The sequence below is a fragment of the Ursus americanus genome, chromosome 17 (genome assembly GCF_024610735.1).
Source record: "Ursus americanus isolate L20-20 chromosome 17, mUrsAme1.1.p, whole genome shotgun sequence".
Classification (NCBI taxonomy): domain Eukaryota; kingdom Metazoa; phylum Chordata; class Mammalia; order Carnivora; family Ursidae; genus Ursus; species Ursus americanus.
The window spans coordinates 55,225,616-55,242,419 of NC_142143.1; the positions used below are offsets into that span (position 1 = coordinate 55,225,616).

General features: G+C 50.0%; 1 protein-coding gene across 1 annotated transcript; it reads left to right on the plus strand.

Annotated features, from left to right (window-relative positions):
- Positions 1 to 2,639: 2,639 nt before the first annotated feature.
- Positions 2,640 to 16,741, plus strand: DCTN2 (dynactin subunit 2). Its single transcript, XM_045789756.2, has 14 exons — positions 2,640 to 2,846; positions 3,772 to 3,840; positions 11,819 to 11,915; positions 12,091 to 12,152; positions 12,474 to 12,572; positions 13,059 to 13,219; positions 13,414 to 13,564; positions 13,896 to 13,961; positions 14,173 to 14,211; positions 14,392 to 14,469; positions 14,559 to 14,630; positions 14,856 to 14,958; positions 15,076 to 15,167; positions 16,289 to 16,741. The coding sequence occupies exons 1-14, from the start codon at positions 2,811 to 2,813 to the stop codon at positions 16,373 to 16,375; spliced, it is 1,212 nt and encodes a 403-aa protein (XP_045645712.1). The 5' UTR covers positions 2,640 to 2,810; the 3' UTR covers positions 16,376 to 16,741.
- The last annotated feature ends 63 nt before the right edge of the window (positions 16,742 to 16,804 follow it).

Below are 16,804 nucleotides of genomic sequence, written 5' to 3' on the forward strand. Positions count from 1 at the left end.
CCTCCCCACCTCCTCGGCCTGCTTGTCCCCTCCCTCGGGCTCCACCCCTCTGGAAAGGATAAGGGGGCTGCGGTGGGCCTGTCCTAGGGAAGAGAGTCGACAGCGCTTCCACCCCTTTTATTCCGGGACATCCTCCTCCCCCACCCCCGCCCCGCCCCTGTCACCATCCTCTGCAAATTGAGAGCACACTTCTCATTCCCCATCCCCAACCCCCTCACACAGATTCCCAACCCACTCAACTTTCAAGGGCGGCTGCCAGTACCCCTGTGGGGGTGGGTGTCCAGGTTCCATTTTTCAGACCGCAGTGTCAGGGGAGAGGCGATTCCCTCCCCCTTCTATGTCCGAAGATGCACTCTCTCCCCAGTATACACACCAGGTCCCCAGTGTGAAGGAAGGCAAACTCTGATTTGGGGCTATCAGAATTCAGAAACAGATAAAACTCTCATTTTTGCTTCATAGGTTGGGGCTGGAATGCAGGTGGGCAGGAGCAGCTTTTGCAAGAGAAAGGGAGTCAGAAAACAGTGAAGGAGTAGTGATGGGGATAGGGAAGGCTGCAGGGGCTTTGAGAGAGAACCAATAGGGCAGACATCTGCATTTAGGTTTCAGACAGGTCTCAGCGCCTACGTAAGTGTGTTTCCTGTCCAAGTTACTATTGGACAGAGTCCCAACACCCCAGCCCCTTTCTCACGGCTTCCTTTGTTTCTCCCCCTTCCCTAGCAAAAAAAAAAAAAAAAAAAAAAGCCTTAGAGATTTTTTGTCCTTCCTCCCCTCAGGTCAGACTCCTGCTGCAGCCCCTGGGCAGAACCACCTAGAAGCTGGCCAAATTGATTTTTCTCCACGTCACAGGCTTCTGCTGGCCAACAGAGAGTTGGGACTGCAGGAGTTGAGGCTCTAGGCCAAGGGGAAGGAACGTGGTGATGGGAGAAGGGAGGAGGGGATGGAGGTTCTCCCTAGCAATTGTCTAAGGTCACTTGGACACTATGAGGCAAGAGTGAGAGAATGGTGGCCTGGCCAGAGAAGAACTAACCACTCACAACTCAGGTGAGGGCTTCCCCACATTAGGCCTGTACCTCTCACCCACCTTGAGTCTTAAGGAAAATAAAGGAAAACGGGTCCAGCATAAGTAACTGGATCGGAAGGCAGTAGGACTCTGTAGAAAAAGGGGTAGAGGTTTGGGGAGGAGCCAGGAGAGTGTGCATAGAATGACAATGAGCTCCAAACTCGGAACACAAGCATCTCTCCAGTCACTTGGTCTGGCACTATTTCTAAGTGTTGCAGCATCCTGCAAGCTCAGGAAACATAATTATGGAAAACATCCCAAACTCAGGCCCCCAGGGGCTCCAGGGTAGCAGCTTTAATGGAGTTTCAAAAAATGCTTGTCTTAAAAACAAAATAAAAGAAAAAGAAGAAAGCTTGTTTATGGAGGGTCAGGGACAAAAGTTTACTGGGTGCACTCCCCCTCAAAAACCACCCACACACAATGCGGCAAGTTTTTCATAAAGGTAGATTTATTAAGTTTCAAAGGACTGTCTTTCATTCTTGAGAGTATGTCCTTCCTGCTTTTCTAGTAAGAAACGATGGCTATAGTGAACAGTAGGCTTTCTTTTTCTAATGCACTTAGTTGACAAAATTAAAAGATAGCAGCAGTACTATGTCCATCCTCGAAAAGGTTTGCTGTTGTTTTATTTTTTTTAAAGGTTTTTATTTATTTGAGAGAGAGAGAAAAAAAGAGCATGAGCAGGGGGAGGGGCAGAGGGAGAAGCAGATTCCCTGCTGAGCAGGGAGCCCCACCTGGGGCTAGATCCTAGGGTCCTGGGATCAAGACCCGAGCTGAAGGCAAGGCACATGCTTTATGGACTGAGCTACCCAGGCGCCTCAGGGTTGCTGTTGTTTTAATTTTATTGAACTGTGAAATTCAGAAGTCTGAAAACTATTAGTGAGGTGGTTAAGAGCACAGAGGGTGTTCTGACAGACATACAGCCACCACTTACCTATTTATGAGCTTGAAATAAGATTGCCAGATTTGAAAAACAAAAACAGGATGCCCCGTTAAATTTGAATTTCAGATAAAAAACTAATTGTGTGTGCATGGGCGTCTTAGTATGTACCAAATATATGGGGCATACTTACACTAAAAAAAACTTTTTTTTAAACCCAACAAAACAAAACTATTAGTTGTTTATCTGAAATTCAAATTTAACTAGGGGCCCTGTAGTTTATTGATGGCTCTAACTCGAGAAGATTTCTTAACGTTTTCATTCCTAACATGACTAAGCCCTTACTAAATTTTACTTGCTATTATTGGTTTTGAAGTCCTTTCTGTGCCACAGCATGACAGGATGTATTATTTTTATCTAGTCATTTAATTTCTGGAAGCCCAATGTATTCATCTGAAAAACAGGAATTATAAAATATTTTTCATAGACTTGATGTAAAAAAGAAAGAAAATAAGTTGTGTGACGTAACTCACAAGGCGCGTTATTGTCGTTCTCCGTCCAAGCCCGAGTGGGCCGAGACTACACATCCCACAATCCCAGGCGGCGTCCCCCCGCCATTACCTCATTCCCTGGCCGCATTCTCGCCAATCCTGGCCTCTCCAGGGGTGTGGTAGCGGGCTGTTCTCGCGACTTTTGCCTTACCCTTCTCTCTCTTGTACGATTCCTGTCGCGAGACTTGCTGCTCCTCCGCCTCCTCTGCCGCTCCCTTTGCCGCCGCCTTAGCCCGGGACCCGGACCCAGCCTCTCCCCTAGCCGAACACCGGCCCCGGCTCCACCGAGGCCCCGGTCCCCCAACCCCGCCTCGCCGCCGCCATGGCGGACCCTAAATACGCCGACCTTCCCGGCATTGTGAGTACAGGGCCAACCCCGGCTCCCCAGGACCGCACCCCCGACCTACTAAGGACCCCCAACAGACACTAACCCGTGACCCTTCCCGCCTGCAGCCCCTCCTCCGCCCCAGGGCTCCAGCCGCCGGCTCCCCGACGGGCCACAGAACCCTCCGGACTCTTCCGACCCGACTTGGCCCGGCCGCGGAATGGCTTACCAGGCCCCTTTTCCGGCAGTCGCCGGTTTCTCCGCCCAAAAATCGTCTCTAGGCGCTTACCATTTGTGCCCGAGTGTTTCTACCATCCGTGTCAGCACCACCCGTGTCTCCCCAAATCTCCCCATAAGGCCCCTCCCCCCACCATCCCCACCCCAAACACACATACTAGGCCACTTGGTGATGGCCTTCACCTTGCCAAAGAAGAGGTTACCGTGGCAGAACCCTTCTAGTGCCAGATAGAGAACTCTGCCCTCTGGGAAAGACTCCCCCGCCCCGCGCCCGGCACATGCCGGCCTGTACCCTCCTTTTGTGCTGCCCTGCCTGCATTCTCAGGGGTGGGGGTTGGGTCACAGGACCTTGGGTACTAAGGTCCTGAGTCACTCTCAACCTTTGTGCCAGGGTAGTGATGTACAGGGCCTGATTCGAAGGCAGCCCTCTCCTACTTCGGACATAATGATTGCCAAGAGCCCGCCCCCATTCAGATTCAGGGTCACATCTTTGTTATCACTCACACTAACCGCTTACCATGAGGTCCCAGTTGTGCCCCCTGTCATCTCCACCCCTCTAAGACATGGGAACTGACATACAGTTCACTGGGCAGGTGGAAGAGAAGGGACAGAATCCTGGCCTCACAGCCTGCCTTCTCAGTTAGCTTATTCAAATGGAGTGGTCAGGGGTATTGATGGATGCTGGGTAATGAGGTAGGGTGGTCACTGCTTCTGTCTGCAGGCCAGGAACGAGCCAGATGTTTATGAAACCAGCGACCTACCTGAGGATGATCAAGCCGAGTTCGATGCGGTAAGACTATGTGCTGCTTCAGGACTCTTATGGACCCTGACCTCTCTCCCCCAGGCAGACCCTTTCCCTTTTCTGGCGAGCCACAGCAATAAGTGGGTATGCCAACCCAGCCTGGGAGGTACGTAGGTTGCAGGCTTACAGCCACCAGTGAACAGTGCCAGGAAGGAGAGCCATGTCGATGGAATCACAACTAATAAGACCTGATCCTTGGGTCTTTTAAATAAAAGTTGAAATATCTCAAAACAGTTTAGTTTGGGGCTAGTGATTTAGGTAGGCCCCTGGGAGCTAGTCTATGGTAATGAATCATGATGCCTGAGCACTTATAAACTACTTGAGGTTAGGAACTAGGCCTTTGATTTCATAAAATATTTCACCTGGTACATGCTCATTAGTATCCTACCAAGATCTAGATTTTGAAGTACAGAGGAATAGTCTTTTTCCTGAATACCCAGTATCCATTGAGCAAGGGGTGAGAAAATGATGTGGAGATTCTAGAAAGATTAGGGATCTGGTCAGAGCAAAACGAATTTGAGGAAGAATATAAATATTTTCTAGGAGTAAAGGAGAGTCCCTTAGCACGTTCAGATCTAAGAAGAACTCTGAGGAAGAAATTAGCTGTGGACACATTTTAACCATGAGGGGAACCACTTAGCACTGTTTATTGAATGTATTCATTCTGTGTTGGTTTTTGTGCAGTGCAGAGGAAGAAATGTCCTTGCCTCTAAGGATGCCCCAGACTAATGGCTGAGTTAGGATACATATAGGAAACATGGATTAAAAATTTGGAGTGAATGGAAATCAACATAGTAAAAACTTGTGTGTAAGTGCCAACGGGGAACAAAGATCTGTTAGCATTTTTGACTGGATGTGTTTTAGTTTCTATCCCAAAGAGAACTGGGCTAGGGTCACAGTGATGAAGCGGGCTCCGTATGTGTGTCTGTAAGTTCTGTGGCTGTGTCTGTGGGGCTGGTTAGTCCTGGAGAATGCTGGCTGCTGGCTTCTAATGTATGGCTTGGCGTACTCACTTATTCCTTATTTGATTTCCGCCCTGTGGAAGTGGTTCCTACTTTGTGGGAACACCTTCCCTGTCTCCTCTCTCAGTGGTGTGTTCCTTGTGGCTTCTGTACTTGCTGGCATGTCAGTCTGTCCCCCAGCTTGAGTATCTGGAGATAACGCAGATGTTGTCATTGCTCAAGGGACTGGGTGTGCACCTGTCACTCCAAGATGTGTGTTATTAGGAAGCTGTCTTTGACCTCACAGAGCAGGAGTGTACAAGCTGCGGACCTCAGTCCTCTGACTCGTTTCAGAGACTGCTCAACTCTGGCCTAGGCCTCTGCCTGTGAAGTATCACGGCTTCATGGTGAGATAATAAAATGGACATTTGTCCATTTGTCACTGACTGTGATACAAATGGGCAGTATCACAGCAATCCCCTTTCCAAAACAAAAAATACATTGTGGTTTTCCTTTTGAAAGTACTGGGATGTTTCTTAAGAAGAAGATGACAGGCATGGAAGCACCTGGATGTGCAGCCCTGATCGGCTGTTTCTCCCCGCTGAACCTGAGCAGCCTATTTCAATCGTACCTAGTGGGGCGACTGAGAGGGAGGGACACCAGAAGTGTTCATTTCCTGCAGCACATTGCCCACGATGACGGCGTAGCCGTGCACCGGAGCTGGATGATAAATATAAGAAGAGTCGAGTTGCCTCCATCACCTAAGGCTCAGCTAAATGACTCTTCATCACTAGGCAGGAGTGAGTGGGGTGGGGGGACCTTCAGCTGCTTCAGGAGCGGGGAGGGCACTGAGATGTTTACTGATGTCAGCTAATGTCTCCGGCCTCTGGGTGTCCCTGCGGGCCTTAGGAGGGCAGCCTTCGGGAAGTCAGCTGAGTAATGGTTCTTTTACCGCTCTTTGTATTGATGTAAATGTGCAACTTGCAGACAAGGGGGTTGTACTTAGCCCAGAAACCTCATGTCTCTGAGGCCTGGATTCTCACTAGCAGCCTGTCTCTCACCTGCCTTCCCAAGACCTAGCACCGATGACAGTGCACATCACCAGTACTGTGGCTGACCTGTGAGATTTCCAGTCACCTTCTTAACCCCTGGCAACAATGTTCTGCCTTAGTCTCCAGATTATTCTCAACTTTAATTTGATTCGTTTTTAAAATAGATAATGTATGCATATAGAACAAAAGTCTCTTCCTGCCCCTGCCTGCCACCACTCAGTTCCCTTCCCTGAAGACAACCAATATGACCAGCTTCTAATGGAACCTTTTGGGGGAATCTCCAGATTTTTATTTAAAGGAATAATCAAAGAGTGTTGACCCTCACTGTCTTTTAACCTCCTTCCTCTGATTGCTCCACCGTGGAAAAAATTGAGCTGCTGAAGGAAATAATATCCTCTAATATCCCTTAAAGATTGTAATTGCTAGTTTAATTTAAACATAAAAGTATTGCAATTCCCATAGTGGAGAGGATGGGGGAGGAAAGTAGTATAAAGGTTTGTTTTGCTAAGGATGATCCTGATTTTCCTACTCTTCCTTTAAAACAATTTTAGCAGAACGGAAAATATTCTAAAATGAATGGGCCAGACAACTGCACAGACTAGCCCTTTCCTCTTCAATGGAGGAGAATCTCGTTTCTGCATTTCAGACACTCCTAGGTTGATTTGGATGATGGGCTTGTTTGGAGACTTTTCTTAAAAAGTCTGGTCAGGAAAGCTAATTCCCGACTGGAATTTCCTCCCTGCTCGACCCACAGTCTACCTTGGGTCTGTGAGGCATTCTGCTCCTGGCTTTTGAACTGCTGGAGCAAGAAGGGTAAATTTAGAAAATCTCACTAGAAACAGGATATAGTTTCTCCCTTGATGCCTTATCCATCTCCAGTGCCATGTGAAAGGGGAAAAAATGACCTAGCCGCAGTTCGACAGGGCCCTGGCAGAGGCTGTTCTCCAAAGGGTAGGTCCTGCTGGACACGCAGCCTGAGATGAGAAACAGTATGTTCTCTTCCTTATAGTTTGAGATATCATAGAGTTTGCTTGATTGTGTTCATTGACTGTTGGCGCTCTTGAACTTACCTGAGTTTTTCCTGATGCTTCCCCCATCCTCCCTCCTCACCACCTTGCCTGGACACTAGTTTGCACAAGTAAGACCATTCGATGCTTCTTCTCTGCATGTTTTTTTTTTCATCTGCTGTCTCGCATGCAATGCTGTCACTGTCCTCTTGTAGCTAATCATTTGAAATTCTGTCGAGTCCCGAGCTGGGTCACTAAGGGGCCTGCTGGCCTTGTGTTTAAAAATCATTAATCGAGGTTTGGAAGTACCACTATGAATCCATGAATCATTGTCTCTTTCCCTTGTGAGGTCTGCAGAATAAAACTGTCCAATGGAGGATGGAATAGAAACATGGAGGCTAGGAATGCTTTTGCATATGAGGCATTTAGGGGCTGGAGTTAGGAGGGGTTGGCTTTCTCAGACCGAAATGAAGTTAAGAGAAAAGAAGTAACTGTTAGCCATTCTAGACAAGGGTGGAGAACAAAGGGGACAGTCAGAGTCCTCACTTCTTAGCTGTGTGCAGATTATCCCTAGGGAAAACTCATTTTAATGTTCCCTGTACTAATAAGCCTTTAGACGAAGGTAAATGGGCTGGGAAAGGAGTATTATACGCAGTTTTAAAGTAATAACTCGGGTTATTTGTGCTTTCCTGAGTCTTTCTGTTTCTGTGCCCCTCCTTTAGAAATGGGTGGGTGGTCAGCGTTATGTTGACCCACCCTGGACGGTTTTATTCTACAGCGCTCTCCAACTTCCTTGTCATCGTGATTCTGAAGTCCCCCTGGCCGCAGTGTTGGCAAAGAGCCTGAACAGGCTCAGAGAGCAGCAGTGGCCTATTTCCCTGTCTGATCTAGAACCTCCGGTCTTGCCCTCTGAGGCACAGCCATTTAGCCAAACGGCCCTGGGGAGTCAGGGGTTCCATTAGTGAGAGGGACTGGGAGTCATGTACCAGGTAAGCTGGTACCTGAGATCAGGGCACTTAGAATTTTCCAATCAAGGTGGCTGGATGGACTGTTTCCATGGTGACTGTTAATACTCTAGGTTATAGGAATTATGCCTAAAAACTCATCATCCCGCAGTGCACCCAAAGGACAGACCTGGAGGTGGTATATACTGTTTACAAACGAATATACCACTTTTCCTTTTCTTTGATTTTCTATCCTCCCCCATTCTGCTTGTTCCTCATGATTCGAACTTGAACTTACAGCTCATTGTTCTCTCTCTCCTTGAGTTTCTCCCAAGCTGGTTTTAGCTTGGTGGGGCAAGTAAGAGAAAGGTAGTGTGTGTGTGCCTCCCCTTGTGTGTTTGCATGTGTGCACCTGTGAGTGCTTCTATTCCCTCTGTGCAGAGACATCCCAGTGTAGACCACAGGGTCTGGATCTGCCTTGACCCTGAGCTGAAACAGGAGTCTTGGCTTAGCTGGACCCTGGCATCAGACAGGGGAGGGAGAGGTTGAGGCTCAGGTGTGTCTAGCTGAAATCTCTGGGGCAGGAAGCACTTGTCTCTGTCCCACTGTGTGTTTTCATATTTACATACCCATCTTCAACCCTCCACGATTCTACGTGCCCATCAGTAGAGCTCCTGGAGAGGCAGGGCATACAGCTAGATTTCCCCTCCTGGCAGTTCTTTACCCATTCTTTACCCACCTTGCCTAGAAGCGAGAGCCTTATCTCTGTGGCTGGACTAAAAGAAGGCCTCTTTGGAGTACTCTCACCTTTCTCCCTTGTCTACCCTCTAGCCTCTGTGAATCTTGTGAGCAGAGGGTGGAGGAAACATTTTCTGCACATGGGCTGGTAGCTGTGGATCTTGGTATCCTCTGGAATCTTCGTGCTAGCAGAGCACGGCAGAGTTGCTCTGGTTCCCTTGGTGCTGCGGGCGCGTCACCAACTAATCAAGATGCAGACACCCTGGACTGGCCAAGGGGTGGGACATGCCCTGCCTCTCCTCTGGCAGTAGAGCGTGAGAACGGGTACTTCGTGTTTCCTGAAACTCGTCATCTCCTGACAGATGTTGTTCTGCTCAACCTAAAGTCCTGTCAAACTACCCATGCAGGACCCTCACTGTGACCGATTCCGCCATCCAGATGTCTAATTCTTCAAGACTAGAGAAACCAAGAGACAGCGAGACTTGAACCATGAAGCCCCCCCCCCCCCGCCTTGAGAATTCTGGACCCTCAGTCAGCTACATGTCCTTAGAATCCCCACAGCCTCTGCTTCACATTCTGCCTTGTCTCCCCCCGCTCCCACTGTCCTCTTCCATGCCACTAGCTTGCAACGGTCTCACTAGTTCTCAGATCTTACATTGCTTCTCATGGCAGAGCTACAGGACATTCTCACCACCAGAGAGGAAAAGGGTTCCAAGTTCTTCTTTCTGTTGGGGTATGTAGTGACTCCAGCTGAAATTTCTTGGCCCCCAAATTTTGCTAGGCTCCCCTGGGCCCTGTGGTGCAGTGTGTTTGAAGCTATCATATAGTGCATGTGACAATTTGCTAATAACAATTTTGTCTTTTTTTTCCCCTCCCTCACCCCCATTTCCCCACTCCCTTTCCTTTTAACTCTTTTGATTTTCTCACCTCTGGGGAAAACCACAAGGAGCTGGTAAGAAGCCTGACCTTTCATCTGCTTTTTAATGGGGTGTGCTGTGATGGGCAGTTGTTTCTCTGTCCTTTTGTCTCTGCTAAATCTTTAATCCCTCTATCCAGCCCCACCCCCAACCAATAGCCTTTTCCCATCTATGAATCACTGTCATGACACTGCCCCCAGATCTCTGAGGCACTGGTGGAGTGGGTGCCACTGGAGGACAGAGGGTGCCGGCCATCTGAGTCTCTGGGGCCACGTCCTTGGAGAGGCTCTGAGGGGATGCCACCGTCCGGCAGCTCTCCTGACCCAGGACGTGGTCCTAAGGGGGAACAGTGAGATGAAAGTACTGTTCGTTCTTGTCACTGTCCAGGACCTGTGAGGCCCACATTCTGTGCGTTGGCCCTTTTCTACTCAACCAACCCCTTACCTATTCAGGAAAGTATGTAGGAAAGTAGGTTCTCATCAGCATAGTGTCTGGCCCGTAATGAGGACTTAACAGATGGCAGCCATGATTAATTTCCTTCCTTGGTCTATAGACTCTGCTTCCCATTTGTCTTTTTAAGAGGATTTTTTTTTAAATGGATTTCTCCTTCATTGGCCTTGACTGGGGCAATCACAGGGAGGAGTGGCATACTCTTGATTGTGAACTGAAGAGAAGGTGGTCGTCTCTCCTGGTCGGGAATCCTTCTCAGACAAACACTTCGTAGAGGCCAGAGACCACACAGTTATTTGGCCCGTGGGTGCTCTAGCCATACATTTCAGAGAAAATTAAAGAGATAATAATTTGGGGCTCAGTTGTCCCTTCGCCCTTGTATATAAGATGTTGAGCCCTTTTGTGTTCCCTTGATCTTTAGCTCTTGCCTCTCTCCTCAGCACTTCCCTGAAGAAGAGGTAAAGGTCAAAGTTGATGTTTTCTCCTTACTCTCCCCCCACCCCCATTTTTAAAGCTGCCACTCACACTGATTGCTTCTCTGATAGCAGACCAGAGATGAAGGCTGGAGCTTCGGTCTGCTGCTCTGCCTGATGCCTCTCCATGACTGTCCCCTGCCACCCCGGACACCCCCACACAGGCAGAGCCTCTCTGTCCAGTCCTGGCTGCACATGAGAACCCGCTGGGCGGCTCTTCAGCTGGCCTACTCTTCGGCCCTGCCCCCGCACAATAATGAAATCAGAATCTGCAGAAGAGAACCCAGGCCTCTTTTCCTCTTTTTTTTTTTTTTTTTTATTAACTGTTTTAAATGTACGTTTTGTAAGTGACGCAAGTGCTCGAGCAGGGCAGAGAACGCCTGTTCTAGTTAAAGGAAAGAAGACGCACGTTGCCTGCCTCCTGGAGAAGGCGGAGCTGCCATCTCCAACAGAACAGGACTCCTGGGCCCCGTCTGCCTCCTTCGGGAGTGTAGTGAGAGCTGTCAGACTGCTGAGAAGGGAAGGAGATGTTAGTCTGAAACACCCAGTCTTGGGTAGTTGGCAGAATCTGAACAGCCAGTCAGTCTCTAGTAAGGAGCGAACCACTCCGCTACCGTTCCCAGGGTCAGCTATCACTTTCTTTCCCATGTTCCCTGCTGATGGGAGAGCTTCAGTGCTTGAGAGAAGAGTGGAGGGCTCAGGGAGAAGAAGTGGGTGCTGGGCTGCTGCCATGTCAGGACGTAGGCGTGGCCCTTACCCGGGGGTCCTCTTGGCAAGCAGGTAGTGCTTACTCTTACTGCTTCTAAGACGTCCCTTAAAAAATAACACAGTAATCTCTTGCCTTGTCTCTCTATACCCTGAACTCCCCAGCCTCATGGCAGCCTTGGCACAGGACTGCTGGTCAGGCCGTCTCTCAGCCTTCCCTTTGTATCTCAGAGCTGCCCTCTTCCCTTCAGCAGCATATTCACCCGCAGAGTTAGCTGCTGAACTGTCTGCCACCCTTCCGCTTTCCCCCCAGCAAGGATGGGAGGTTAGCTTGAAATGTCCTTCCTTAGCGGCAAGGAAATTTACTTTTGGGGGGGGTTAAAAGAAGTCAGGTTGGTTTCTTGCCCTGAGTGCATGGTGTGTGCCAGGTAACTGGGAGGGCCCCGGTGGGTGGGGTGGGGAGAGGGGAAGGCTTATGTACAGAGTGGGCGGGGAGGTTATGCTACCTCTGTTCCTTGAATCAGGGTGTTAATATTTATACAATTGAGACTCCAAATTTACCAGGAAGCTTCCGTTTCCTAGGTTGAGCCTGGGTCAGCAGCTTGGGAGTGGAGCTGCCCTTCTTGCCCTTTGGGAACGTAGGGCCCAGTCTCCTCTAGTGGTTTGGGGATTTTGTGGGGTCAGGGAAGCCTAGGGTGAGAATGAATCTGCCCCTGGCCTGAACTACCTATTCCTGCAGGAGGAGCTGACGAGCACCAGTGTGGAGCACATCATTGTCAATCCCAACGCTGCCTATGACAAGTTCAAAGACAAGAGAGTGGGGACAAAGGGACTTGGTGAGACTGGGCTGGAAACTGGACGGGGGGAGGCCTGTCCTCAGGCCGTAGTGACTTTTGCTTTGGGGAAAGGGTCCTTCATGGAGCTCTTTCATAGTAGCCCTGACAGTCACCTGAGACCATGACTGCTGTGGGCCTAGATCAGGCCCTCAATTCCATCTTCTTTTCTTGGCAGATTTCTCAGATCGTATTGGAAAAACCAAGAGAACAGGATATGAATCTGGAGAATATGAGATGGTTTGTTGTGTGTGTGTTGATGGGAATGGTGCAGGGACCCTAGTAGGAGGGACATCAAGGGATCCAGTGAGGCTTCTGAGTTTTTCTCTCCTTGGGGGTCCCGAGAAACCCAGCAGCATGCAATCGAGGATGCTTAGGCCCCCTGCTGTTTGCTCTGGAGTCTCCAGGCCGCCAGCTCCCTGCAGTTTTTCTGCACCAGGGTGTCGTGCATTCTTAGTTGGAGAGGATACCCTTGCAACTTAGGCTCAGGGTTTGGGTAAATTCTTGAGGAGGCTCCCTGTACCAAGAGGTGTAACTTCCCGGTGTGTGCTTGCTCTCTAGCTTGGAGAGGGTCTGGGAGTGAAGGAGACACCCCAGCAAAAGTACCAGCGACTATTGCATGAGGTCCAAGAGCTGACGACTGAAGTTGAGAAAATCAAGGTAACTGTGAACTGCCTTCTCCCCTTTCTGCTCTGACCTCTACAGCAGAGGTGGGCCTCACAGCAGGAGGAGAAAGGTTCCTGAGGCTCCTGGGTAAGGAAGCTGAGGCTCCTAGGTTTAGGAATAGAAATCAGTCTACGTTCAGTGCTATAGGTGGGTAAGAACCATCCAGTAACTTCCAGCCACAGCCATTCTTAAGGGCCTTGATCTTTTTTTACGGTTTTTTAAATTTTGTTTTGTTCTGTTCCTCTAAGATTTTATTTATTTGAGAGAGAACTAGAGAGAGCATGAGCAGGGGAGGGGGCAGAGGAAGAAGCAGACTGCCTGCCAAGGAGGGAGCTGGACACGGGGCTTGATCCCAGGACCCTGTGGCCATGACCTGAGCTGAAGGCTGATGCTTAACCGACTGAGCCACCCAGGCGCCACCTTTTTTCTGGTCTTGATTCACCCTTGCCACCCCTCATTGTCTACTTCTTTTCGTACCAGACAACGGTGAAGGAGTCAGCCGCTGAAGAGAAGCTGACCCCCGTGGTACTGGCTAAGCAGCTGGCAGCCCTGAAGCAGCAGCTGGTCGCTTCCCACCTGGAGAAGCTGCTGGGACCGGATGCAGCCATCAACCTTACTGACCCTGATGGAGCTCTGGCTAAGTGGGTGCCCTGCTTAGTTGGGAAATCATTGCCAGCTGGGGCGTAGGGAGACTCAGCCAGGTACTGGCCAGGATGCTAAGGGGAGAGGTAGCCTAGCTGTTCCTTAATGCCGAGTGTGAGGCAGAAATGAGAGAGGGGCTGGGCTGGCCCACATCCTTCAAGTCATGACATTACTTCTTGGTCTCCTGGCCCAGGCGCCTGTTGCTGCAGCTGGAAGCAACCAAAAACAGCAAAGGAACTGGTTCCGGGGGAAAGACCACCAGCGGGACTTCTGTAGATAGTAGCCTTGTCACTTACGAACTACATTCTCGGCCTGAACAGGACAAATTCTCTCAAGCTGCCAAAGTAAGTACGTACGTAGGTTGGTTGGGGGGCTAGGGTGACGTGGCCCTGAAGACTTTCCTACCTGCCTCCAAGGGATCAGATCTCAGGAGAGGGTGCTGGGGATGCTTCTGCTTCCTCTTGATGTCTCGTTCTCTATGTTGCCCTCACCTATCTACTTTCAGTTAAGATTTTAAGAATGTGATTGGGGTGAGTCCCAGAGAAAGTAGTCCCTTGGCAGAGTGGGGAGGAGGAGGGAGGGCAATGGCAAGCAGACAAGCAGAGAACGGGGTCTTAGTGCTCACTGCAGCAGCGGGCAGGTGGATGGCGAATCTCCCTTCCTTCCTTGCTCTAGGTGGCAGAACTTGAGAAGCGCCTAACAGAGCTGGAAGCAAGTGTACGCTGTGACCAGGATGCTCAGGTCAGGTGCTCCCCCACTTAGTCTGACCCTGGGGTCCTGCACCCCCATGCCTAACATCGTAGCATTCCACAGAACCCTGGAAAGAGTGGGAGGGTCTTCAGTTATGAGACCAGCCAGCGGGTTGCCAGCTAGAACCAGAAAGGGTGGGAGAAGGTAGTAATCACGTGGAGATACAAGAACCGCTGACTTCTTTCCTCCTTTTCCCCTCCAGAATCCCCTTTCAGCAGGTCTACAGGGAGCCTGTCTTATGGTGAGTATAAGAGGAGCCAGAGTGTTGGATTACAGAGGGGATATTGAGGTTGGGTTTGCTTATGAGAACTGTTTTTGGGTCCATAGCTATATATTAATTATTTCCAGTGGCATAGTGGGTGGCCTCTTCCTTGTCTGATCCTTTTCCCTTCGTGAAGCTTGTCCCAACCCCCACCCCCAGGAGACTGTAGAACTGTTGCAAGCAAAGGTGAACGCCCTGGACCTTGCAGTTTTGGACCAAGTGGAGGCTCGGCTACAGGTATTAAATGGAGGGCAAAATGTATTACAGGTAGCTTGGGACTTTGGAAGCCCTGGGGGCCCTGTCAGCCTTCAAATCTGTGTTTTCAGAGTGTCCTGGGAAAGGTGAATGAGATTGCCAAGCATAAAGCTTCTGTAGAAGATGCAGATACACAAAGCAAGGTCAGCAAGAGCCCTTCCCCCATTTATACCCTTTCCTGTTCCCTCGTGTTCTCCGAGTCATTCTGGTGGTCTTACCAAAGCCTGAGAGCATCGAATCCCAGGTGCTTTCTTCCTGAGCTCTTACCAGCTGAGATAGGGCAGTGCTTCCCACCTGCCCCACCCTAGCGAAGCAGTCACCGTGTACTTCGCTCGGCCATCGCCCCGGGCCCTGTCCTATCCCCCCAGGTGCACCAGCTCTATGAAACCATACAGCGCTGGAGCCCCATCGCCTCTACCCTTCCTGAGCTGGTGCAGAGACTTATCACCATCAAGCAGCTGCATGAGCAAGGTGGGAGGCCAGCCGCCAGGGGAGCTGAGAGGAATTGGAGAGCGGGCAACTTTTGTTTCCTTCCCTCTTGTCTTGGATTCTAACCTCACCCATACCTTTCTTAACCTTCTTTTGCAGCCATGCAGTTTGGTCAGCTCCTGACACACTTGGATACCACACAGCAGATGATTGCCAGCTCCCTCAAGGACAACACCACCCTCTTGACCCAGGTATGTGCCCCTTTAGTGGTCTGCTGCCTCCCTTCTCTAGCAAACTAGGTTCCCCCAGCTTTGTCTCAGTGGGTTCTGCCTTGGCCCAGGTAGTAGCATGATGTGGCAGGGGCTTAGTTTGAATTTCCACTGTTTTTCAGTGGTTGTGGGACCTTTGGCAACTTATTTAACCCATGAACCTCCATCTTATTAGCTGGAAAATTATGTCTACCTCAAGGTTGTATGGATTAGGTGAAATACTGTGGGTGAATTGTTAGAGTCCAGGGAACCTCACTTTTTCCTAGAACACCTACCCTGGGGGCGCCTGGGTGGCTCAGTCGTTGGGCGTTCAGCTCAGGGTGTGATCCCGGCGTTCTGGGATCGAGCCTCACATTGGGCTCCTCTGCTGGGAGCCTGCTTCTTCCTCTCCCACTCCCCCTGCTTGTGTTCCCTCTCTCGCTGGCTCGCTCTGTGTGTCAAATAAATAAAATCTTTACAAAAAAAAAAAAAAAAAGGAACACCTACCCTGTCCCTCTGTAGTCCCCGCCCAGCTTTCCCCTCCCTGGGTGCTCAGCAAAGATGTGCTTGTATCCGGAGCACAGCACATTGGGAGGAATATGGACTTTGAAATGAACAACAGGCTCCAACCTAGTTCTGCCACTTCTTTTGTGACACTGGGCAGCGAGCTTCACCTTCGTTCTTACCGGTGCCCAGCACATGGTCCTCGGTTTCTCTTGGAGGCACTGTTTTCAGTGCTGCGGGCAGAATTATACCTGAGAGACCAACACCGCAGGACCATCAAGATAAATGAAAATATATAAAGTGTAATATGTTCTGCCTCTAGAGCAGTGTTCTAAACTTTTCAGCCAATAAAAGTCTCATTTCAGTAAAATCTTACCTGTTCTTCATTATGTAAAACAGATCAAACGAATGGTTCTGGTTGAGTCCTGCCTGCTTGGCAGTCCCTACACTAGGTCCATTGTACTCCAAGGGTACTTTGAAAACTGCTGCTATAACCTGCCCGCTCTGGGGCCCATAAGCTTTGCTTCCATTTCTTGTCTTCTCTTAGAGCATTTCTTCAGGTACTCACCCAGGTAAGCACCTGGGCCTGACAAGAGTAAAACATCTCTTTGACTTTCTAGGTGCAGACAACCATGCGTGAGAACCTGTCCACGGTGGAGGGGAATTTGGCCAACATTGATGAACGGATGAAGCAGCTGGGAAAGTGAGCACCTTTAGGAGATGGAGAACAGGGGTAATCCCTACCCCTTTGAACTCTGTTAACAGCTTACATAGGGTTTCCCCTTAATTATAACTCTCGCATCCCCATACCATTTGATACTGGGGGCAAGGGGTTCTTCTTGCATGTGGGGTTTGCACCCCTCCTCCGAGGAATACAGAGTGGTAGCTGGGGGACATTAGGTGGTGGTCTCCCCTCAGGCCCCAGGGACGTGGGCCCCACCACATGCTGGCTCCTGTCCAGTACTGCTTTCCCTGGGGTGGGGAAGGATTGGGTCCTGTCCTCCAGCACAGCTCCCGTGGCTGGCTGTAATACTGTACAACTGTTTCTGACCATTAAATGCTGTTGTACTCTGTGTGGCCCCTGCTGTGTTTCCTGGGGAAGAGGCAGCACTGAGACGGACCTTCACAGCCTAACA

What these genes read in the sequence shown, in the direction of transcription:
- DCTN2 (XM_045789756.2), top strand. Translation starts at nt 2,811, where the DNA reads ATGGCGGACCCTAAATACGCCGACCTTCCCGGCATT. An exon ending in ACGCCGACCTTCCCGGCATT is followed by an intron (nt 2,847 to 3,771) that starts GTGAGTACAGGG and finishes TTCTGTCTGCAG; the next exon opens with GCCAGGAACGAGCCAGATGT. An exon ending in ACACCACCCTCTTGACCCAG is followed by an intron (nt 15,168 to 16,288) that starts GTATGTGCCCCT and finishes TTGACTTTCTAG; the next exon opens with GTGCAGACAACCATGCGTGA.